Raw genomic sequence first — 25,224 nt, 5'->3', positions numbered from 1 at the left:
ACTGTGCTAATTGCCACTCTGGTACAGCTTTCTCTGTCCCTCTTTTTTTCCTCTAATTTTCAAAAGTTTTGAAAGTCTTTTGTGTATTTTGGATGTAGAGTAGCAAAACATATGAAACAATCCATGGGATGGTGGCCATCCTTTTCTTCTTCTCCCTGTGTGTAAATGCCAAGTGTTCCCCTTCAGCTAGTGCAATGCCTCTGAGATCTCTGTGCTCTTGGAGCCAAGATTATGGTTGTTCCTTTTTGATACTTGATCTTTTTCTTCATTCAAAATGTATGTCCACAGTGTGGGAACAGTCCCATGCCTCTCGCTCTGTAATCAGAGTCCCATGGTATTTTGGTCTGGACTTTCTATACACTATTTATTGCTTTGGATGGTAGCTTCTATTTTTGCCTGTGAAGCAAAGTCCCTTAAAGGGACTTAATTACTCCTTATGTTTAACCATCACCTTTAAAAAGGCTTCGGATGGTCACTGGATCCAAAACCTGCTTAATGTTGACCACTAGGATCTACCACAGTAACATTTGTTGTGGTGTCTAAGAGTCATAGTCATAAATAAGGTCCCTGTGTTGGTAGACAATGTGTGTAGAAAAAGACTGTCCTTACCCCAAGGATTTGTAAGCTTGGTGTAATAGATGAGAAAGTAAGCAGTTGCAGATGGGAGTGGATTGGTAAGTATGTGACTGTCAGGAATTGCTTAAGCTTCGGTTTATGTGAAATTAGAAAGTGCAAAAACTATTTGGAGTGTAATCTGCTGTATCTTTGACAGAGATCTTAATTAGTTTTATATGCCACTAATACAATGAAATGCATGTGAATGTCTAAAACTGGAAAACCAGGTAAATTTTATTAGGAACATTTTACAAATGATGTCTCTCTCCAATGGACCTCTCATGGAGAAGTCCTGCTCCTCCAGTGGAGAAGTCTTTAGTGTCTGTGTAGGCAAAACCAAATGAATGTAGACATAGACTGAATTTTGTGGATGCTGGTTTTGCAAATAGCTGGGAGGAAGAAACTCCTCTGGTTTGTACCTGGGAGGATGGACAGGCATGGAAGAACCCACGGTGGGGTACGGAGAGAAACCCCTGGCACAAGCACTTCACTGATGGGGCCTGGGTCAGCTTTTACCTTGAGGTGATGGCTGGATTTGACCAGCGTGTGGCCTGGGTGTACTTGAAAATCTGAACCATCCAAAGCCATAGGATTTTGCTGCCTTGTTCAGGCTGAATGTTCACAAGAGTCAGGGATGAGTTGTAGCGCTGATTGACACCACCTAGAAAGAAGTGCCGGGGCATGAGCTGTGTCACACAGCCTTCTGGGGAGTTCCCACCGCTAAAAGTCTCTGAGAGCTTGGATTTCCGAGTATGCTTTTGTGCCTTTCCCAAGTGCAGCACAGGCCCATGCCCACGAGAGGGAGCGCTTGGATTGCTTTTCACGGTTGGTTTTTTTTTTTCCTGCAAGGACAAATATCTTGCACACATGAAGGCAAAATTCTGCTGTCGTCAGTCCAGCTAAATATGCTGTCAACATTTTGGATGAGAGCAACAGCAAGAATGTTAATGCTTTAGGGAAGGCTCCACATTGCATTGTGCTGAGTTTCAGCTTGAATCTGGTCTTACATAATCAGTGCATGGGTCCAGAGCAGTGCAGATTGTTTCTAAATATACAAGCTGCAACCAGAGAATGCTTATTAAAAAGGAAAGAAAGAAAAGAAAACGCAAACCTGGAAGTGGCTGGAATTGCCACATCCATCATCCCTCACCTCCAAGGCGTGCCTGACTGATTGGCACGAGAAGCAAATGTGTCAAAGCCTTCTTCGGTTGGCAGACAGCCCTGCTGTTGCTGTCCCAACATCTTTTCCTCAGCGTTCAGCTGGGCTGGTCACACAGCAGAAGCAGGTCACTGCGTTGCTGGGTCCTGCTTTGCCAGGACTCTGATTTTAAGAGCATGAGAGAGCACACACTCAGAGGCCCTCGCACCGCCAAAGTTGCCTCTGACTCACGGCGCAGGGGAAGCCAGGCAGAGGTGGGTCTGGGCACGCGCTGCGCTTGCAGCAGGTCCCGAGGCCCAAGCATGGCTTTGGTGGCTCTCCTTCTCCATATTGCTCAATAGCGTGGGGTTTGGGCACAAGAAAGATGTGTCGGGGGGAAGCAGTGACAGGGGAAAGCAGGTCAGCCATAGGAAAAGTAATGCCACAGAAGGGGGATATCCGGGATGGGAAGGCAGTGACCAGTCTCTGAGCACCAGGCCTAGAGTCTGTCTTCATACCTTTCCTCACCCTCAAGTGCCGGCTTGGCTGCTGCTGTTTTGTCTGTGATGGAAGAGAGTGGGAGGAAGAATATTCCATTCCCTCACTCTGATCTCTTCTTGTTCTTGCACGAGCTTTGTAAGCTTGCCAGCAGAATACAGAAAGAGGCTTGTTCCCTCACAGAAGTTGTTGAAACTTTTCAAATCCAACAATATTCTGACAAAGAATGAAATGCAGCATTTATGAGGTTTTCACTTCCCACTCAACATTTTTTTGCTGTCTTTACCTAGTTGTTTCTCAGATTGGGAGTTACGATTTCTTTAAAAGCCATAGGACAGGCATGAGAAGATCTCGTCTGCATGGTCTGTGGTTTCAGGGGATTGTTACATTATGCTTGTTTTTGACAGAGTTGGGATGTTTCAGTGCTTTGACAAATAGTCTTAGCTCAACAGAGGAATATATGGGGACAGGTGCCGCAGCCGATGCAGCACAATGTAGGTGGCTGTTCCCTGGAAGGTGAGGTATTCTCCAGAGCCCCTGGAAATTGGGGAGAAGTTGCTGAGAACTGTGTGGCTCTGGAGCCCGAGGGCTTGAACATGGGGGCAACAGCCAAGCATGGCCTTTGCACCCAGACCTTTCTTTTGAGAGTCAGACTTGTACAAGGGTGTGTAGAATTTAATATGACATACATAGAAACTAATAACTCATATTTCCAATAAATGACTTACACAGGTCGATGAGGTGGGGAGATACAGGCCTTGAAAGTCTTACGGCATCATTGAACAAGTGTTCCTAAGCTGTAACTCTTGGAGCTTATAAAACACTGAGTCTGTGAGATCCCTGTCCTGCCCTGCCTAAAAGAACCTAAAAGTTATTTGGAAGTTCTTCGTCTCATTTCTAGCTGCTCTTACATCATTGTACATGGTTCTACTAAAAATAGGTAACAACTTACAGTAATACTAAACAAATATGTAATGTAATTTATGTGAAATAATTTCTGTCCAAACATCAGTAAGTTGCCTATAAAGGAATTTCATTTGGCAGCATTCCTTCCTCTTCAGGGAATCTCTCTTTAAGGCGTTTCTCATAAATTTACTTATTCTCTTCTAAAACTTGTAAATTCACTTCAAAACTTGTTCTGAGACTTTTGTGTGCAATCAATTAGTTTAGTTACATTAAGAAGGATGCAGTACCAGAACAATAGCAATTGCTAAGTTTATTTCAAATGGTCTTGCAACCACTGTTGAAGACATTGTGCCTTGGTTAAAAAAATATTTAAAAAAAACCCTAGAAGCATGCAATTTCCTCCCCCCCCCCCCCCTGTTTTCTGTGTGTATTTATGTTTAACTCAGGGCAAGAATTTTATAATATTCTTAAAGGAAAAAGTAGAAATAAAAATGGCATGAATTCATGAAAGCATGGGTTTATATATACACATTATCTGTAAATGAACCAAACATTCTGTATTCTAGGTAGAACAACCTTATTTGTCTGCTCGTACACATTCCAGTTACCGCCATGCACTCCCACTTGTCGTACCTTTTTTGTATCTGAACTGAACGTGTTGTACCATGTTTCTGTTCGAACTGTGTGTGTCTGATGCATAAAACACGACCCAGAACAGCAAGGTTTTCCCCACCATCTGCATTAAGTCACAAACCATCCAAGCTTTGTTCTCATGGTTGTCACCATTTCACCAGACTCTTTCAGTGTTTGTATAGCCTTATACAGTATATTGCACTTACTGTACCTGTATAGTATCTTGTCTGTATACTGTATGCACATAAATATGTATATTCACTCATGTATGTATGTATAGTATGTTTATATATCTCTGTATATGTACGTGTGTTCGTTCATAGTCTTTCACTAGAAATGTGTGGCTATTCATGTACATTATGTGTATGCCAATTATAAAAAGGTATGAATGCCAGCACCCACTTTTGATAACCTACTTTTATTCTCATTTTGTCTTGTTAAACAATGAAAATAAAAAATGTCATGTATTTTAAATGAGAATTTAAAAAGATTATTATTTTTACTAATTTTAAGGTTTCCAGTTCTTCAGAAAAATTATTTGAACAGATTCAAAATTGCGAATATATTTGTGTTTCTCGTGACAGTTTTCCGTGGTTGAAAAATGTTTGGTAACAGCCCAGACTGTGTAGTTTTGGTTCTCTGCCTCTTACGCTGGTCAAGTGCTCCTGGTTTAGAAATGCCCTTAACCAGCTGGACTCTCATGCTGCAAATCCCAACTCTATAAGGGACTTGCAATAAATCTAGGGGGAGACCCAGGTCTGTAACATCTTGCATGTATAAATACTGGATATAGAAGGGCCTTAGGCTGAAAAGAAAGGTTTCTGCAGTGCAGGTGAGCCTTAGGAATGAGTGAAAAGATCATGCTTTATGAGTCAATTTTATGGGAACATTACAGACACTGTCAGACCTCTTACACTTTGCAGTCCACAGTAACATATAATTGCCAATTGATTAGGCATTTATTAAAACAGCTAACAATCATTTATTAGCCCTTTGTAAAATTATTCTTAATCACCACACAGCTGTATGTAGGCTCAGTTATCTGGCCTTGAGGCAGCAAAGCATTGGCTTATCTTAAATAGCAAAATATCCCTGTAAATCAAGGGGACAACTGATACATATTTTCCAGTTGAGCACGTGTTTAAGTTATTCACTGAATTGCAGCTTCAATGATAATCACATGTGTTTCTCTATGAGACGGAGGAGTGACAAATTTACTTCCTTAAAGTTAAGTTTATCATTGTGTTAGCTTGTCCAGCTGGACCAGTCTCAGTGTGTAGTAAGTTACTGCAGCAGAGTGGCAGCAGCTACTCAGAAAAATCTCAGAAGACAGATCTTTATGCAGGAAATACTAAGGAACTTGTAGGATGACAGAGCCGCTGCTATGAAGAGCCTTCACCCCAACTAAAATCTCATAATAGAAAATCCTTTTCATTTTTTAATTTAAAGTTACAGGGTTAAATTCTGACCTCACTCACATCAACAGCAAATTCCCATTTCACTCATAAGTTGTAACTGGAATGTCCAAGGAATGCTTTTCCTCAACAAAAAATCAGATGGGGAAAGGACACGTTCCACTAATGGAGCTGGGTGTTCGTGGGCCAGCGGCCTGATCTTAAGGCTTTACAAGTCAGTGGCAATTAGTGGACTCTTGGGTTCAGTTGCCCCATCTCTTTTTTTACAGTCTGGAAAAACACATTTACTACCTGGAGTTTATAATCACAATTGTATCATTCACAATAGAAAAGAATAAAAATGAGAAAAGACAATAGCAATATGCATTTTTTAAAATAATATTGGTCAGATCATGGCTTTTGCTTGACTTCTGCACTAAGCTTTAAAACACGAACATAATCAGAGAACAACAGTGCTTTTTTGCTGGTTGACAATTTGATTGCTTATGTTACAGGTGATCTGTATGTATAGGTTAACACGAAGCTGAATGTTTTGTTTGCCATGCATCGTCATTAGCCGTTCCTTTTAAGATGGCTGTTTAGCTTTCCTCCCTGCTGCAGAGATCTGCACTTGAGTTCAACCCATGCTGCTGTCGTAGGCGAAGTCAAGTTTGCCTGGTCGCTCCATGTGTGGGAGCCTGCGAGCAAAGCCCCGGCTCAGCAGACTGGTGCTCGTGGTTTAGTGCGGTGCAGTCTTCTCAAAGAGTTAATGCTGAATCAGCACCACACGCTGTGTCAGCCAGCGCCATCCGTTTGCAGACTGCCTTTAAGCAGAAAAACAGAAGCAAGGTGCAGGGAACCACTGCTCCCAATGAGTCCCGTTTGCTAAAGCGTGCGGATGCCAGTCTTACTTCTAGCCTGTATCTCAGCTATTCTGCGTGTCAGGAAATCATGTCTGTATCAGATTTGAGTGCTATATTGTTTAGCAGTTCCTGATATAAATGAAATTGCATGATGCTGCTGTGAGGGTAGAGCAGATATGGTATCTCGTACTAAGGCCAGCTCTTACATATTTGGATTTTCACAAACACAGGCTGGGTGGAGAATGGATTGAGAGCAGCCCTGAGGAGAAGGACTCGGGGGTGATCATTGACGAGAAGGTCACCATGAGCCGGCAGTGTGCGCTGGCAGCCCAGAAGGCCAATTGTATCCTGGGCTGCATCAAAAGCAGCATGGCCAGAAGGTCGAGGGAGGTGATTCTCCCCCTTTACTCTGTTCTCATGAGACCCCACCTGCAGTACTGCGTTCAGCTCTGGGGCCCCCAACATAAGAAGGACATGGAGCTGTTGGAGCGAGTCCAGAGGAGGGCCATGAAGATGATCAGAGGGCTGGAGCACCTCTCCTATGAAGAGAGGCTGAGAGAGTTGGGGCTCTTCAGCCTGGAGAAGAGAAGGCTCCGGGGAGACCTTATAGCAGCCTTCCAGTACCTGAAGGGGCCTACAGGAAAGCAGGAGAGGGGCTTTTTACAAGGGCATGTAGTGATAGGGCAAGGCGGAACAGTTTTAAACTGAAAGAGGATAGGTTTAGATTAGATATTGGGAAGAAATTCTTTGCTGTGAGGGTGGTGAGACACTGGCACAGGTGGCCCAGAGAAGTTGTGGCTGCCCCCTCCCTGGCCGTGTTTAAGGTCAGGCTGGATGGGGCTTAGAGCAACCTGGTCTAATGGAAAGTGTCCCTGCCTGTGGCAGGGGTTTGGAACTAGATGATCTTTAAGGTCCCTTCCAACAGAAACTATTCTATGATTCTATGATTTTTTAGAAACTCTCAGTACAGTTTATAACTCTAGTAACTGTTCATTAACTGCATTTCAAATTGGAGTTAGAAATTATTCATAAATGGAGATCTCTGTCTTTTAATCATGTTTTTATACACCTTTTAAAAGGCAGATGTGACCTTCTACAAGAATATGGTCATCTCTGTATATTCAGTGTTGTTTTCAGTCATGCTTTCCTAAACTTTTTTCCCCTCATATAATCAGTACAATACTTGAGAAGTGGCATTTAATGTAAGAAAATGTTTATTGACTCAATTTCACCATCAAAAAAGGAGAAAGGTAAGAGCACATTTCAAAATTTCTCATCTGGAAAGTAACTTCAGTCTGTAACTGAGATACTTGTGTATTTAGATCACCTAATACAAAACAAGGGAAACTGAAGGCACGGGTCCTTTCAGTGCTGAGGCATTCTCCCTCCATATATTATTTTGATCTTTTTTTTTTAATTTTAAAATTATCCTTGTTACCATTTTCTTGCAAACACTAGAGAAATATAAGACTTGGGGGCTTAGCTGGAAAATGGGTGTGGTGAGGTTCTTCAGCTGTCACAGTGATAAGGGTTGGTTGAATCTTGAGTTCTAGTACTGATGTCAATAGGAAGAGTGCAGAAGCTCATGTATGTGTTTTTAGGTTGGAAAAAATGAGGTCAAATAAAATGGAGAAACTAATGGAATTTGTGCTGTCCCCACAAGTCATATTTTTGTAACTTTAGGATTGGCCTTGATGTCCACTTTCTCGTAGTTCTTAGTTCTTCCAAAGTCTTGGTCTTGTTTCCTCTCATTTTCATTCTTCCATATTCAGTCTCTGCATCCTTCTTGGCCTCTGGCGGGTGACCAGAAGCAGTAAGCTAGAGCATGCACCCTGCTGCCTTCAGCGCCCTCTTACATGAGAGCTTTTGCAGGCTGCAGGGCTTGGAGCAGGTGGAGGAAAGGATCTTGCCCACCAGCAGCTCGCAGTGCTCCATGCCACCTCTTAACGTAAAGGGGGATGGGCTGTTCATCTCAGTATGAGATTTAGAATCTGGCAGTTTTTCAAAACTACCATGATTTAGAGTAAGAAACAGTAATTACAGGTGTGTTGTACTGTGGACGTGGTTACTCAGTCATAGGCAGGGCCAGCTGTCGTGGCCATTGAGGTCACTACCTCAAACTGTCCTGCTCTTTTAAGGCTGGGTCACTAGCAGTTAAGGCACACATGCAACAGAACAGCAGCCTCCAGCAAGAGGAGGAGCAGGGGAGACGGGCAGTAACTTCTCAAGGAAATCAGGACATTTGACTGTTATCCTGCAGGTGCTGTACCCTGCAAAATGCAGTTAGAAGATCTCTGTATCTCTGAACTCTAGCAAAGTATTCTGTCCTTTGTCCCTCCTGTGAGTGACCTGATACAATGTTGAATTTGTCTTTCTATTTTACAGTGAACAACAGGATGTGTCATGGCGGGTTGCTTGAGTTCTGCATTTATTGCTTAGCAAAGGCATAGATTAAGCTTTGATTTTTCATGAGTGATCTCAATAGGAATGCACTTTGTAATGTTACACTGCATAAATGAGACACATGAGACAACTTTACACAACATCCCTAATATGAGTTACTTTACAGGCTCTTACTTTAAACATACTAGCATTTATAGGATGTGTTAGCTAACAGTAGATCAAGCAGTAGATTTCAGACAGTTGTTTGGTGTTAAAAAAAAAGCTTAGATGAGAAGAATACATGTTTCCAAAGAAGATAATAATGCAAGGTCAGGAAGATCTATCGCTAGACTGATTGCCAGTATAAAAATGGAAAGCAGGATGGTGAATTTATCATTTGAAGTTTGCTTTATTGATAGTCTCAGCAATAATCCGATGGTTACGGTTACCGGAAAGCTCAAGGCATAGGAGTATGTGCAGTGCTGGTTCTGTATAAAGTGACTGTGACATTTAGTAATTGGAAGCAATGAATCATGAAACTGGAGGTCTGGAATCAGAGGTGCTGAAGGTTTACTAACCATTTGCTAATTTAATTTTAGGATAAGTATTAATTGTTCATAATCTTGGATCTTTGGGAATTCTTGGCGTTCCAAAGATTCTTGTCAGTTGTTTTTAAGTGGTGAATTAGTCAGGCCATAGAGTGCAAGACTGGTAAGTCTTTTAATGAGTCCTGTATTTGGAAAAAGGTGTCCAGACTTTTCTTACGATATTGCATTGTATAATTACATTAAGTGGTAGAATAGTTTTTACAGAGTCTCTAGTTTTCATTTTTTTCTGTAGTAGTGTCATTTGCAAGAAAACCTGTTTCCAGAAGTTTAGAAATTTAGAATAATGGAAGTCAAAACATTAAACACAGCAATTCAAAGGTTACAATAGCCCTCAAATGCGATGCATATACAGTTTCTTAAGTTGAAATAGCAAGTGTCAGTGAATTCTTTTAATGTTAGATATACAGGGTAAGATTACAAAGTGCCCCTTCCCACCTAATTATTTTGTCAAAATTAAGACTAGTGTGCTGGGGGAATTCTTTCCCAAGTGCTTAGAGAGTAAATAGAGGTTACTTGTGTCCCTTAAAAAGAATTTGTGAAAGGCCAGAAAGGGTAATTTGTGCAGCGCTTAGTGCCTTGGGTGTGCTTGTGCTTGTGATGCAAGCGTGTGAATGCACAGGGATCATTTTAATGTGGTTGCTGGCATCGTAGGACAGCTTCTAGAAAACACCTCAGACACTTCTAGAGAAGAGTTTGCGGTTACGTATCCGGTGTCCCCGGGAAGCATTACCATGCACTACGAATTGCATGGAGAGTGTCTGCTTTCACGGCTCACCTTGCACATCCTGCGTGTTCCTGAACATACTGTTGCTTTTAATCACCTTTGTATTAATAACCAATTGTTGTTTTGAATTTAGCAGTAACAGGAGAACGGGTTAGCAATACAGAGCTATATGAATGACTAACTGTCCTGGGCCAAATTACAGACTTTCATGTCAGTATTATTACAAAGTATCTCTGTTGGAGGGAAAGAAGTTACTGCAGATTTAACCTGTAGTTTTACCCTCACTTACCGACTTTTGCAGCCATTGGAAGTAACAACGTTCAGCTGCAGTGCAATGGTTATAGCTAACAGTTCGCAAAAGAAATCTTGTCCGACACAATTTTCCAAGTGCTCTTCTGAAGGCTTTTTAAATCAGTTGGGATTTTTTTTTACTATTTGTTTGAACAAACTGTAGTCAAATTCTTGGACCCATGAAGTCAGCCGGTACATTCCTGTGGGTTGCAAATGGGTGAGGATCTCGCTGCTCAGATTTTCTGAAACCTGATTCTGGCTGAACTCCTGCCTTGGACAGCTCTCCTTTTGCGAACGTGTGCTAAGAGGACCTCCACATCAAGCTAAGAGTATCAGATAGCAGATCGTGAAGTAACTGTTGCTGCTTAACATAGCCCTCTGCCTCTTGCACCCGTGGCACACGACTGCCTTCTAGGAGTGGGATTTCACACCCTCCCAAGTGGAAATACCTTGCCCGGCCAGATGGCTGGGACCCACCTGCACCAGAGAAAGTGCCATCAAGAGTTTCAGTGGGAAAGAGAGTTTGGAAGCTCCTGTCTGAGAACAGGCAAGAGGGAGGGAGTACCTTTTCCTCCCAGAGGATGGTAAGTGGCTTTCAGAAAGCCTTTCTTCTTCACTGACTGTAGCCTGCCAAAACAAACCAGCATGCTTCGCTCTGCTGAATGATATGTAACACTGCTCACAGATTGCACTGTTAGAGATGGCTTTGTTTACAGATCCAGGAGACATTTCAGATAATCTTCTCCAAATGTTGCTGATATTTTTTATTTCATTATATTTTGCGTTGGTTTAAGATCACTTTGTCATAGCCTCACATCAGCTGTTGGGTTTTCATTTTATCTGTGATATGCAGCTATCACAAAGAAAAGGGTATTTGTACGTGACATCCGTGACCACATACGTGTGATGTGGTTTTCCCTGTCCTTCCTGTAAATGAGTAGTCAGCCCCTCTGCCCATCCAGCAGGTGAGGGAGACACAAGAGCCAGAAGAGAATAGTGTCTTCCTCAGCCCCATAGCCTCGACAATTTCAGCACAGTAAGTGGGAACCTATAGTACTAGAAAAAAATTATGGAAGCATCATTGAATCATGGGGCTCTCTTATTGCCCAGAGCTGCTGATTTCACTTCAAACAAACCAGCAGCATGGAAAAGAGGCAAACTGAGCACTTATTAGCCAAGATGTCAGGAGAGCAGCTGAGTGGGATATGGTATGGTCTAAACCCCTCATGTAAACTCTAGTGGAAAATGTTATTTTAGGTCATTAAAAGTTCATGCAGCACAAAAAGAAGCCCCACTCATAGAAGTGTCCAGAGCATGAAATATCGGGTGGTCAATTCAAATGTTAGAAAAGCTTCTTCAAAAATGAATGAAAATGGGCAGCTTTTTCTAGCTTTGTGACTGGTAATAGAGCTGCCTACAATATTTCAAATATTTCTTCTCCCCTACGGCATTTTTAGCAGCACATATTTTCATGGGCACTTGTGTGAAAAATTGTAGTGCACCTTTCAATGATAGGTTTCCTGAAGCACCTCTCAGCATTTTACCTACCTACACTTCACCCCTGTGGCCTGACTTGGGAGGAGCAGAATCACCCCCAGCACTTGCTCTTCTCTCGTCCCGGTGCAGGCAGGAGTGTGGGGCGCCTGCCTGCACGCTGCGCGGGGCTCACCGTTGAAGTTACCTGGGGCTCGGTCTGAGACAAGAGGATATGAGTGAGACTTACGTAGCACATACATACGTCTTTTTACCAAGAGAGAGCATTATCTGCCTATGTATTTATTTATCTCTTTTTCTGTCACATATGAGCAAGTAAAATTTATTACACCTAAGAAAGAGATTCCCAGGCCTGGTGATGAGGATTCTTCACTCTATATTTTCAGTTCTGCTCCCATATTTTTCTTTTCACACCCCTCGTGTTTTTCATTTGGAAAGGCTATGCTACATGGGATCGTTTGGTTTGCATATAACTTAAAGGTGTTGCCACATTTTTTTCAGTAAGCATACGTGTGTCCAGTGACTTACACGGACCTGCTTGTGCACAGTACTGAGGCACTTTGCCTGGTGCTCCATATGGTCACAGTCCAGTTCCTGAAGAGCCAGAAAGTCATATCTCATATTATGAATAGTCACCAACAAAAAGATACAAGATGTTTGCTACACCTAGTGACCACAGCTAGCGGGTGTGCCAAGTTTTATCTGTCAGTAGCTGCTTAATTGTATTATTGGACAATATTTTTTCTCTTTTTTTTTCTGTCTATTACTATTATTCTCTTTGCCAAACCAAACTATCCTGCTTAGTTAAGAATGAGGGGAGAACTATGTTAATTTACATTTCTTTTTCTTGCTTTAAACACCCATATTTTGTGCACTTTTGTGAATCTGCTGGTGCAGTCTGCCATGGCACAGCATGGGCTGGAGCTGCGCTGGCATCATTCTGCGGGCAGCGGTGTGGGTGTCTGGGGCCGGGGCAGAGCCCGTGCCAGGGCAACAGAAAACAGAAGGAGTCTGCTGTGACACCGGGGAGTTTCTGGCAGTGTGAGTCATTGTCTGTTCCCCAAAGCCTGTTTGGAGTTTTCCCTGGGATGACTTCTCAGCAAACTCTGATGTGGCAGAGAGCTACAGCGTGGACTGACCTCTGGCTCCAGGTCTTGTCCTCTAAGAACTGTAGATGTTTTGCCTGTCAAACCTCTGCTCCAAGACAGTTCTGTGACCTAGCTCAGGGCATTCTAATTTAAGCAATACATATATATTTGTAAACCATTGGGACTGCTACTTACCTTTCTGGAATAACTCAAAATTTTAGTCCCATGAGGTAAGAAGTTCTTCCTGTTCTGTGGCACTGCCAACATAGGATTTGAGAGTATGTAACAGATCTTAATAAAATTCACTTCCAACATTTTGAGAAGGGCAGATAGTAAAAGTAAGGTGGCAACATAGACTGATTTCTCCTAAGGCCTTCCAGAAAGCTGGTGATTAAAACTGTATAGAAGAATTCAGTTTTGCGTAGTGGAAGAAGTTTCTTACTTTTTGTTGATGAAGTTCAAGTTTGGAACAAACATTCGCTTTAAAGCAGATTTTTGAGGAAAACTAGAGAATAATGAATAATTAAAGGATTAGTGTGTTTACCGGGAACTCGTGAGACATCCTCATTTACACCTGTGCTCAGTCATGTTCGGGTGAGAGAATTTATCCAACCACTCTGGTTCCTACACACCAGGTTGTCATGCAGCTTTTACTGTCTGCTTAGGAGCAAGGATTTGAGCCTACCTCCAACACCTCCTAGGTGAATGTCTGAACTTCTGGGCCTTTGGCTGGTGTTTTCCTTCAATCTCTTGCTCTGTCTGATTTTGAACAAAAATTGTGTCTTAGACTCCAGATAATTTAATGAATGAAAATTCCATCAAACAAAACTTGATGTACGATCAGCAAATTTTGTAATTCAAAGGAGATTATGTGACATAGTACCTGATACACATCCTGGAGTCTCCAGGAGATCCCTCCTTACAATCCCAGCATCAGCTGTTAGCTGTTTCTTCCCTTTTCAATAAGAACAGGCTTTGGGCCAAGACTCTTTGCTTCTCCTGTGTGGTGTCTCGTTGACTGTTACCTCCAGTGCTGATGGGCTTTGTGCCTGTCTCCCTCCATCCACATCTGCAGCCAAGCTCTGACATGTTGCAGTACGTGTACAGTTCTTACACGCTGTGGGATTTTTCAGGAACGGGAGAGCCTTATAGCTTTGTAATGCTATGAATGCTCTACTTCATTCTATAAATTAACTTGTACCATCATTAATTTTTGTGCCTCTCACATGGAACAAATCCCTTGTTATGATGTAGCAGGGATATTAACAGCCTGATACATGACCAGAGGAGCAGGCTGAAGCCAGAAAGGAGGGAAGATATGAAAAAAATTAGTACTGGAGCTAAGCGTGATTGCCATCAGTTCAGCAATCACAGGAAGGATTAGGCCTAAGTCCACAGTGTTAAACACATCAGTTTTAAACACCTCAGTAGCCCTACTGAAGTTGTCGAGGGTTGCTGCTGTGATTAAACAGCTGGTTTGAGTGCTGGCTTGTGAGCCTTAGTGCCAGTAATTTGTCTAGGCCACACTGAAAGTTTAGTTTAGACTCTTTGGATTTTGTATTAGCAACATGGTTATTGTCATATCTGTAGTTCATTGATCTACAAACAGGTGATTTCCTCTTAGGTCTCTTGCAACTTCAGGAGGCGTGCACTCATGTTCAGTGCATTTTTATTTTGTTGCACATTAACACTAGAACTGGGCAAAAATACCAAATAAAACCCTTTAATATTTCTTCTCACTTTTAAGCCTCTTTCCGAAGCCCTTCAACATCATATGTGTTCACTTAGTCTATTTTAGCAAATGACTCTACATATACTAGTTCTGCACTTTCACGCTGCACATGCCATTACCTGAATGCAGTTACAGGAGAGGAATGTACCATGTGGATGGTATATCTAAGAAGATGATGATATGAAAGAGCCATCAAACAAAAATCACATTTAAAAAATCACTAGTCTTGAAAATCTGTGTCTGGGAAAGTGGAAGAACTCAAATTCTTCATAGTAAATGGTCCACTAACTGCTACACAATATGGTGGCCAGTATAAAAAAGGATTTTGGAGCTGCCTACACTTGGATTTATTTTAGGGGCTGTTTTGCAGGGGATGGCAGAGTGTCTGTGTAACTGATACATTCTGCAACACCATTTCTTTCTTTGGGAAGTTGCAACTGGTATTTTAGAGCTTAGCATGCTGAAATCCTGCTTCAGTCGCCTTGAGTCCCAGGAATGAGATTAGCTACCAGGAGACACCGTGTTGGCAACGGCACTGCGTGTAGTACGGTGGCGAGAGTAGGGGTGATGTGGGTGTAACACCCTCACGGTGACTGTTGTACGTGCTGTGGATGGTGCTTGTGATGCATGGTGACTGGAGCACACAGCGTACCGTAAGGGTTTGGTGTTGGCACGTGCTCTGTTTACTCACATGATGGGTTATAAAAGCAAAGCTATTTCCCAATGCCTAGAAGAGGAAACCGGCACTGAAGCACTATTGTTGTCAAATCCAGCCCCAAAGCTGGCATGCAGCTGTGTGTTGTGAATATTTTGTGTAACGAATTGTGTGCAGACTGTGTCCCTGTCCTGCCCCACGTAGGAGGACTCAGCCAGAATGAAGACACTGCTGTGTAAGTACTAACCCGTCACCGATAAGTAGAGCAGCAGGAAATCTGCCTCAGGTAGAGCCTCCTCCAAAGACCTGTGAAGTCGAGCCGGGGGGCAGGGAGGAGTATCTCCGGTGCAGTCGGGGAGTTTTGGACCAGGCCTGGGCACCCAAAGAGAGAAAGTCTCACGGCCGTGGAGGACGTGGAGACTTCCATGCCTCGTACTTGCCTACACCGCAGTAAATGTTACATCACACCTGAAATTAAAATTAAGTATTGATTAGGAAGAGCAGGCACAGCAGGCTTCCAGAAGACTTTTAGCTCAGGCATTCAGGAGGGCACGCTGCAGATACATTACCTGGGTAATTCTAAACTCATAAGAATATTCCAGAACAAATTTCATATTGTGGTTTAAATTTGTTCTACTCAAAGTACTATCTAATATATAAGGTAAGCGTGGCTTTGTTTCAGTATAAAGAAAGGTAATTCTATCTGAAATTCTTCTATCTTGTGTCACCCCTTAAAAACCTTTTTCTACAAAAGATATTTGAAAAAGTAAGCACATTTCTGTATTCTTTTTATTTTCCTGTTTGAGTACATCATTTATTACTACTTTTTCTGGTAGACTTGCTCATGTTTATTTCTTTTGCTTTGTTTCCTGCTGAGTCTGAACATTTTCCCTATGTATTTGTAAATAAATGCTAAATACGCTTCAAACTGACCATGAAAACTACCAAGATCAATGGAAATTTCTATACTGGCTTCTAAGAAGACCAGTCCCTGGTTCTAGGAACCTGGTGTATGCCCACGCTTGGCATTCTAAGATTTGTGAGTGAAAGGCATATGCATTATTAAATGTACTCAAATACTCTTAATAATAAACATACATTGCCTTCATGAATCATAAAACGCTGCTAAAGTATTACTGTACGTGTGCGTTTCCATGACAAGATCAGAGATGTACTTGGACAGCCCCTGCGAATGTATGGCGTATGTTTACTTACACACAAGTCCTTAATTTATGACTAATATGGAAAATAAATGTTGGGAGACTCAAGACATCAGTTCAAATTTGCAAAGTAAGTGTTGAGAGGAAGTATTCTGACTTGCAGGTATGCAGTGTGTCATCCAGATACAATGAGCCCTTTCAGGGTAGTTAGTGATTTCGGTTCCAATCGAAAGCCTTTGAAGACACACACATTTTAATCATGTGCGCACCCCACTGAACTGAAATGAAGCCACATTCTCAGGCTTCAGAAGGGCTGTGGCATGTTCTTACAACTAAACATATGCTAACCTCCTTTTTCGGGTCAGGATCATGTTTTCAAATATTCTACATGCATGAAAACACAGTTTCTAAACTCTTGATGCCTTCCAGTTAATGAAATATCATCACAGAGTAGGATAGGTTAATTCATCTAATTCGTATGGAGTTCATTAAAACATTTAAGAAAAATTAAATACAGAGTTATATTTAGCTTGATACTCAGAAGTGTTAACACCATACTTTTAATGTGACAGATTGGATTTGGAAAGCAATATAAAACATGGGTTTCAGTGGATAGAATTTTTTATTTCCACAACTTAAGGACATTGTTAAGATCCATGTGCCTTTTTAAGATCTATTCCATCATTTAAAATCCAACCATTGCTAGTTTGCCAAAAACATTTACCTTTATTAGCTTTCAGTGCTCTGGAGGAGTTAAAAAGGGGACCTTTTATTACCCTTTTTTCCCTTAAAGTAGCAGTCAGAAGTAAAGACTGACTTTGTTTCTGTTGTTGGCATAGAGATTTTTTGTTCACCAAACAGATTAGTGTGTTTCAAATAAAAGTAATGTTAACCTTGCAAAGAAACAACATATTCAGTCTATGACCGAGTAGTTATTTGTGTGCTTTTTTCTTCTTGTCTTTTTCCTTCTTTTCTTTCTTTCCCCTCCAATAGGTGACGTGTATGCAGTGGTTGCAAGGAGACCATACAATGCTGGATATGATTGAGAAAAAACGTTGCCTCTGCAAAGAAATAAAAGCTCGACAGAAATCAGAAAAAGGACTCTGCAAACAGGACAGCATGCCTATTTTGCCGAGTTGGAAAAAGAATACTGGGACCAAGAAATACAGCCCTCCTCCTTATTCAAAACAACAAACTGTTTTCTGGGACACTGCAATTTGACAGGCATGTGGAGGATGCCCTCTCCACTGTGTCACACCATGCACAGGTAGCCTGCTTTCTTAATAAGGCAAAGGCTCTAACCTAAGACTTAGCTGCAGGTGGTGAACTTCCTAGGGAAGAACCACACTGATACAGTGCTCACCTGTCAGTCAAGAGAGAGATTTAAGTTCCTGACTGGATTAAGGCATACATATTTATCCAGGATTTTTTTGGATCCAGAAGATATCAAAATGTAAATATTTCTCCAATATGTTGAAAACACCCAAACTAATACACTGTTTAAATATATATATATAAATTCAAAAGTTTATGAAGATTTTTACTATATAATGTTACTGTTATACTGTTTTGTTACCTATTTTCTATGTGGTATTCTAATGTTCCCCCCTCTGCCCGCCACCATTTTATTTCTCTTACCTGCCTAGATTTGGCCTCTGTACAAAAGCATGTGGTTGTACGTTTTGTTGAACAGGACGATGTACAAAACATCTCCGTGCCAGGGCTGTAGAAGTTACCTAGAGTCGTACTCGTTAGATGCCTGTAGCTTTGGGGGGGGAGGGCGGGCTGGACAAAGGAGAGAGTTTTGGTTGGAAAGAATAGAACTGCAAGCAATGCAAATAAAAGTGCTTAATGTGGATGCCTGAGTTGCATTTAAAATATGAATCGCTCTGCATCAGTTTTCTCATAAAGTTAATCAGATAAATTGCCCTTGGCTTTATATGAATCAGTTCCTAAATTATTTGGCCAAGAAACTAAATTTTCTGCAGAGAAGCCTGCAACAGAAACTCTTCCTTCATTATGTTCAGCTGACTAGCAGAGACCATGGTTCACTGTGACTAAGCATGGTACGGCCCTTGTCGGAGAGACCCAGTCGCTTAGCAGGTTAAGGCAGTGGCACTGCAGCCACCGTTCCTGTCCACATTTGTCTTTGGTCCAGAAAATAAAGGCGGCAAAATCTGTTTACATGTTCATTATTTTCAAATCCAGCAACACATCCTTACTTTACGCTGTGTCAGATTTCCTTGTGTTACTTACAAAGGCTGGAATTCAGACCCCTTGAAAGCCAGGTGGGAAATCCCTCTTGATTTCATGCGGTTTTGAAGCAGAGGCCCACGTAACACGTTCTCCTGGGTATGCCGTTTCTTCTTCCTGGCTGCTCCTGTAATTGGCTTACAATCCTGTATTATATTACACCCATTTTAACAGAATATTATGTCATGACCAAAGAATTATGACCTCCTGGTTTTAACAGGAGAAAGAGATGGCTTATACTGATTATGAGGGTGAAATCCAGGCGGTGAAATATCTTCCAAAAGGATCTGTTGAGAATGAGGGAAACTTGTACTGCTGTGGAGTAGGGAAAAAAGATCTATGGCATATATTTTGTATATTTAAATTTCTATATATGTGTCTGAAGTTTGGTAGCACAAAAGTCCCTCTTTAAAACAATCATTTTAATATTATATTTGTTGAGAAGAAAAGGTGTGTTGTTTGAAACTTCTTGTTATATTGGCTTTTCTTTGAAGTTATATTGACAGCATTGCCACAGCTGTAACTGCTGATCAAAAAAACCAAAAATAACAAATTTTAGAAGGTTTTTGTAATCTATATTGCAAAAGTTTGATTTTGGGTAATGCTTTATCAGTAGTAGTTTCTTTTCAGCCTCTGAAATAAAGTTTTTAAATATTTTATATCTAATTAACCAATGTATATTTTGATGTCCAAACTGAGATTTCTGTAAAAGATGAAGTGTGTGTTTATATGTGTGTATGTATATTAGCATTATTGTATATGTATATATGCATATGTGTACACACATATATATGTATATATGCATGTACCTCTCTATATATACTCATAGATGTGTGCATACATATATACCCACATACATTAAATATTGGTGTGTGTTATGCATATACAGTGGCTGGAATGGGTACACAATTGAAATGCAGATTTAAAGAGTCCCTCACAGCCAAAATGACAGAAGATGTGAAAAAAACGAGAGGCTGTGAAGGAATCTTTGAATACATGTTACATCCAAAAGACACCAACTGTATATTCTGCTTATTCTCTTTTTTTAAAGAAAGAAAATGGCAGAAGAAAAACTCCAGAGATCTCGCAAAGTTCCAGAATCTGCTGGAAAGAAGACGACTTGTTGGTCGTGAGAAATCTGTTGAGATAACAGGTTCATTATTCAGAAAGTGTTTATGCTTTGTCTTCCTTGTTATGTGGCAAGAGAAGAATTTCTCCTAACCATGTGTGAAATACTTAGCTCAACCCTTTCCCCCACCTGCACTAAGTCTCTGGTGACAAAACGAAAGCCAGCATTCAGTCAGTCTTGATACTCCTTCTCTGCACTGGTCTCTTCCTGGAGTGATTACTTTAAAAACCCTACTGCCGAAGCATCGATTTTGCAGTCCAGACCCATGGGTATGCACGGGCGCTGCGGTGCCAGGCCCTTTGGGGGAAGGCAAACGTTAATGTAAACAGTTACGTGTTTGATAGTGTTTGTTCATATTGTGTCCTTTTCATATCGATACATAATAGGAATAATGATCAGGGAATTGAAGCATTCTTGTCCTAAGCAGACTTGCTTGTACACTTAGCCCACCATAAAACCACTCCTTGTTTTGCTTTTATTGCTTAAGACTATTTATGTTGTCCTTCCTAAATAACTGCCCATGTGCTTCCAGACCTCCATTGTATCCCATGGAAACAATGGCTTTTTGTTTTAAAGTGCGACAGTACATGAAAAAGTAAAATATAACTTAGCACTTACCTTCAAAGCACTTTAGAAATGTGAACTAAACCTCACGCTTGCGAGAATCATTTTACAGAGGAGGGAAGTGAGGCTCAGGTGGAGTAGTTTCCAAAGGTCACGGACAGAGCCAGAGCAAGACATGTGCCACCGCCCTGTCCTGTGCCTGCTGGCCCACCCCATCGCTCGAGTAAAAGGTGCATCGTACTGCTGAGAGTGTGCCATCAAAATGCTGTTAAACATTCGCTACATCGCCTCTTGTCTCAGCAGTTTCTGTGTCACAGGGTGAATGACAGTGCTTAGTTACACATGGTCATTAAAGCTGTAGTCTGTATAAATATGCAATCTGTATATACATACAGATCACATATATACACACACTTATGAAGACTGTATATATGAAATTGTTTGGTATGCACTTATTTTGCTTTAAACTCCTAAAGTTAAACATTATAGTGTAGCAATTTGTGTAAAGTGCACTGTGATTTCAAGAAAGCACAGTAAAGTCACAGGTCTTGTTATTCTTGCACTAAAAATGTGTTTACGTATATTAGCCAATGTATGTCTACTTTATCGCTCCTTTTGACAAACTGAAGCAAATGGTATAAAATGGTATGGGTTTTTTTGGTTTGGGTTGCTTATTTTTAAGTGGACAATGGCACTATGTTTTTAAATGACAGGGTTTTTAAATAAAATGAAATCATTCTGTGTTCATTCCAATGTAAGACATTTACCAATATCTTGAAATTGAATGTCATGTTGCTTTTTTTCATATTTCATTAGAAATTGTCAGGTACGTGCCTGAGATTGTGTAGGAGTAAGGAGTAGCTAGAGGCTAACTGTAATCATATATTATTAGCCGTTTCTATATACACAGTATAAATACATATTAATTTTCTTTTCATTTTTGTACTTGATTTTTTTAGGTAAGATGTAATTAAATGTACTTTGATACTTCTGAAGTAATAAGATGTTGTTTGAAGATCAATTCTGCTTTCTTTAGTGCATTGACAATATTTTACAATAATTTAGTGCTTATTTATTTGTGCTCCGGTGTAATTATAATAAAAAGCAATAGTTTAAAATATTTGGCTGTTCATTTGATGGTTTCAGCTTAGAGTTGGATTATTCACTAGGGCTTAGCCAGGGATTCCTGGGAAGAAAAGTCAAGTCATAGATGTATATTTATAACATTCCCTAGGCACATTTTTAATTGCATCATTTGTTGGAGGAAATGAATGAATTGCTTTAATAGGTTCATACTTGCAAGTCATGCCTGGTTGCATCTAATGCCATGAGTGCCATCCTCAACTAAATCCTTAGGATAAGATTTCTCTGAAGAGCAGACACTTTTCTGTAAGTACCTTTCACAGTTTGGAATGGAAGATGCTCACTTCAAAGACCTCCCTTCAAAGATCTCTGTTTGCAGAATATCCACACATGGGAGAAGGACCCATCATGCTCTCCATAAAGCTCTAAAAAAATCTGCATCAAAGTCAGTATGATCTTACATGTTTCCAGACAGAATCTTTACTCCCATCGGGAGTAAAACCCAGTCCTTGCAGAGGAATTCCACAGTGGGAGGAGGGGACAGGACAGCAGCGGTGGGGGAAGGAAAGGACCTGTACAACCTTGCAAATTATACTGATCTTGCAGTGCTCAATTTTTCAGTGCTTTGTGGTTTTTGTTGAAGATTTGCAGCCTGGATTCTGTGACTGAGAGGACCTCCCCCCCTACTTTTTTTAAGAAGACATTTTGTAATTTAAAAAAGGTTTCCAAAAGCAAGTAAGCAAGTAGTTAATAAAGAACCCAGTAAGAAACAGTAATGTTCTTGCTATAGCACTGAGACCAAATTTCTCTCCCTTCATGGAAAAAGCTGCCTTTAATATGCAAAAAAAAAGGTATTTTCCATGTTTCTATAGATCTGCATGCAGAACTGAACTACTGGGAAACTTTTGGTTGTCTTCTGCAGGAGCTGGTTCTCAGTCAGGTTGTAAATGGTCCAAAAAGTGCTTTCCAAGTGCTTCCCTGCCCCAAGAGTCATGTGCTTTAGCCAAGGCACAGCCTCCCTCTTCTCAGCAGCAACCCCATGGCCAGTGGCCATATAATGGCTGAAGAGCTTTGCTACCTCTTTTTGCTCCTCTTCCTCTCCCCAGCCCCTCGCATGGATATTCACAGTGACTCGTCCTCCAAAGCAGAGTCCAGCCTTTTGTCCCAGGCTCCATGTTTCATAGGGAAATCCTATAGGGATGACTAGAAATTAACAGAAGAATGTTTTACAGGGATTTCTCCAGACGTAAAAGAGGAAAAGAGATTCTGTCAGTTTAAGAGTCAGATTGGTATCTGTACTCTTCAGTGGGACAGTTCATGAAGAAGTTCTGTGTCCTAGCTCTTTTCTAAAGACTTTCCAGGATTACTTCCAACATCCACCTCACTCCCCGTGCCGTGCCTGACCACTGCTGGAGACAGCAGCACCGGTACCAAAGAAGGAACGAAAGGGGAGGATTGCCAAATGCAGCAGGGAGCATAAATTTGGGGCAAATTCAGATTTTTCCCTATTTAATATGTGTATTCACTTTCTTTGCCACTGCAGAAACACCTTCTACGTGCCATTGTTTCTTAAACAGAAGAGGTTTAAATTAAAAGGAGACAAGACCATAAAAAGCAATGGTTGAGTTTTACACTTGTATTTGCTCTAAGTTTATTTAAAAGTGGAAAGGTGCCTGCAGTGCTCTATCTTGGATCTCTGCTCCTTTTGCATTTTAAAAACCATCACAATAACACTGGTTGGAGTTACTGCTGTTTCTCCACCACAGTCACTCAGAGTGACCTTAGCTGGTGCCAGAGTGGCTGCGAAGCAATTAAAGCACACAGGGGCCTGTCTTACTTAGGAACAAGTAACCTGCCCTGAGCAAAGCAGAGAAGTCGAGCAGCCGTTAGAGGAGTGATGGGCCAACATCTCTCAGATCTACAGCCAGCGCTGACAGAGCTGGCAAGGGAACCGCAGGAAACTAAATAAAATTTACAAAAACAAAAGACAACTGAAAAGAAACACTGCTCAAAGGCAAGACTGAACACATTTAGCATTTATTTTCTAAAGCTGCCAACATCTCTTTTATGGTGTGGTTTTGCCTTTAAAACAAAATTACACACCTGTCACCTTTTAATTGAGATTTTTGGCACAGGAATGGGTGGTGGTTTTAGTGTTCTCCCCACCTGTGGCATATTTTTGTCTTCCTTTCTCCCCTTCTCTCTTTCTGTCTCAATCCTTTCTTTCATTATATGCTTTGGGAAATATATTTGTAGGTACAATGAGAGTTCCCCTGTCATCTTTTGTTCCTGTTAATGTCGTGCTCTCCCTCCCCTGTTCTCAGCTGGCTCTACACTCTCTACAAAGAGAGTGGAGCAGGAACCACCATTGATTTTGTTTTAGAGGTTAGAATTTATCAATGCTGTTCTCTGTGTATACACAGCAAGTTTCATGGAGGGATTCAGAAGTGGCTAAAAAGAGTAGAGGTACTGAGAAGCTGCAGACTGGACCACGGCTGCAGCTGGTGGGCAGCAAAGCCAGGGCTGGTGCCCACCTTTCTCCTGGGCCCAACCAGTGTGCCAAAAAGCCCCAGTGTGAGGGCAGAGGCTGGTGGGCCACTGGCCACCTCATCTCCGTGCCCACTCCGAGGGGCGAGGTGGGTGGCGGGAGGCAGCTGCAGCCTGAATGCCACCTCTCTGCCCCTCCTCGTGCAGCTGCAGGGGGATCTTGTGGGGAGGAGAAAAGGGAGAGCAGCTCACAGCCCCCGGGCTGACGGCCCCACCAGGAGGGCCGGGTCCCTGTGCCACCTTGCATGCTGAGGGCTGGGCTACAGGCCCCAGGGGTGAGAGAGAATGGCAGCTGTGTTGGGGAAAGAGAAATTACTGGGAATTTGGCAGTAAATGCTAAATTTTAGTCTGTGGTACAAGGAAGGCCCTGAGGCAGCAGGGCCCCTGCAGTGAGCTGGGTCCTTTCTGTGTTTCCTAGGTGGGGTCCATTTCCCACAGGAGGCGCCGGGGCTTTCCCGCCACTGTGGCAGCGACGCCTCCGCTCCTCAGCCACCAGCTCTCCCCTCAGGGAGCTGTGTCCGGCCCAGCTGCCACGGGGGAGCCTCCGTCGGGGTTTGGTGTCCGAGAGGCTGCCCCATTCCTTCAGACAGCGCCCTGGCATGGATGGCAGGGTGGGCAGAAACTGCTGGAGCTCACTGAGGTGAGGCAGCAGCCGGGGCTTGGGTCTCTGGCTGGAGAGACCAGCACTTTGCCAGGGCCCAGCTTGGCCAGTCCAGCCCTTGCGCTTGGCACGGGCTGAGCTCCTCAGGCTGCTCCAGTGCTGCCTCGGGTGCACCTGGCAGGCTTTGGACTGACAGGCTTCACATTGGGGCAGTCCTGCCTGCTGTAACCTCCCTCCTGTGCTCTCATTTCAGAGGAGGGTGGCCAGGGCAGCAGCAGGCAGAGTGCTGCAGGTCGGCTCAGAGGCGCCGTTCCGGACGCAGGGAAGTCATGGGGATGTAGCTCTCCAGCACATGTGACACCCAACAAAAGGTAATCTCCTCTAAACAGTTTTCTGGTAACCATCCCAGAGTGCCCTCACATAAAGGCTCCCGTTTGGGGAAGCAGCGGGAAGCGCGCGTCTGTACGTCCCCTGAGGGAGAGGAGCCTGCACTTTCTCAGCAATCGCTCTTAATTGAATGTCTCTGGGCCTACTCTCTATGACCTTATACTTTGTTTAGACATTAACACCTCTGCAAAGTGGGTGTTAAATGGTGCTGTTAGTGTCTGTAACGTTTTTACATCCACTTGAGGAGTGTAAATGATTCTACAAGGTGCAGGGCAGTGGAAAATCAGCCTTCCCCCGGCTCCAGCTGGCTGGGGAAATTCAAAATAACTCCTGTGAAATCCGGTTCCCACCAAAGAGCTCTTTTCTTTCCAAAGTTCTTCACGTTTTTGTTACTGTTCTTGTAAACACAACAACTGAATCTCTAGTGTGTTTATTTTACCAGTTTAAAGAGGCTGAGATGTCCTTGGCCGAGCAGGCAG

At 42.2% G+C, this 25,224-nt stretch overlaps 1 protein-coding gene across 1 annotated transcript in view; it reads left to right on the top strand.

Annotated features, from left to right (window-relative positions):
* The window catches only part of NYAP2 (neuronal tyrosine-phosphorylated phosphoinositide-3-kinase adaptor 2), a 134,660-nt gene extending 117,258 nt beyond the window's left edge, over window positions 1–17,402 (top strand). The window contains exon 6 of the mRNA XM_068407061.1: window positions 17,175–17,402. Coding sequence (XP_068263162.1) covers window positions 17,175–17,402 — 228 coding nt within the window. The remainder of the gene's footprint in view (window positions 1–17,174) is intronic.
* The last annotated feature ends 7,822 nt before the right edge of the window (window positions 17,403–25,224 follow it).

Source organism: Nyctibius grandis, chromosome 8, assembly GCF_013368605.1.
Source record: "Nyctibius grandis isolate bNycGra1 chromosome 8, bNycGra1.pri, whole genome shotgun sequence".
Lineage (NCBI taxonomy): Eukaryota > Metazoa > Chordata > Aves > Nyctibiiformes > Nyctibiidae > Nyctibius > Nyctibius grandis.
This window is presented reverse-complemented; position numbering and strand designations above follow the sequence as displayed.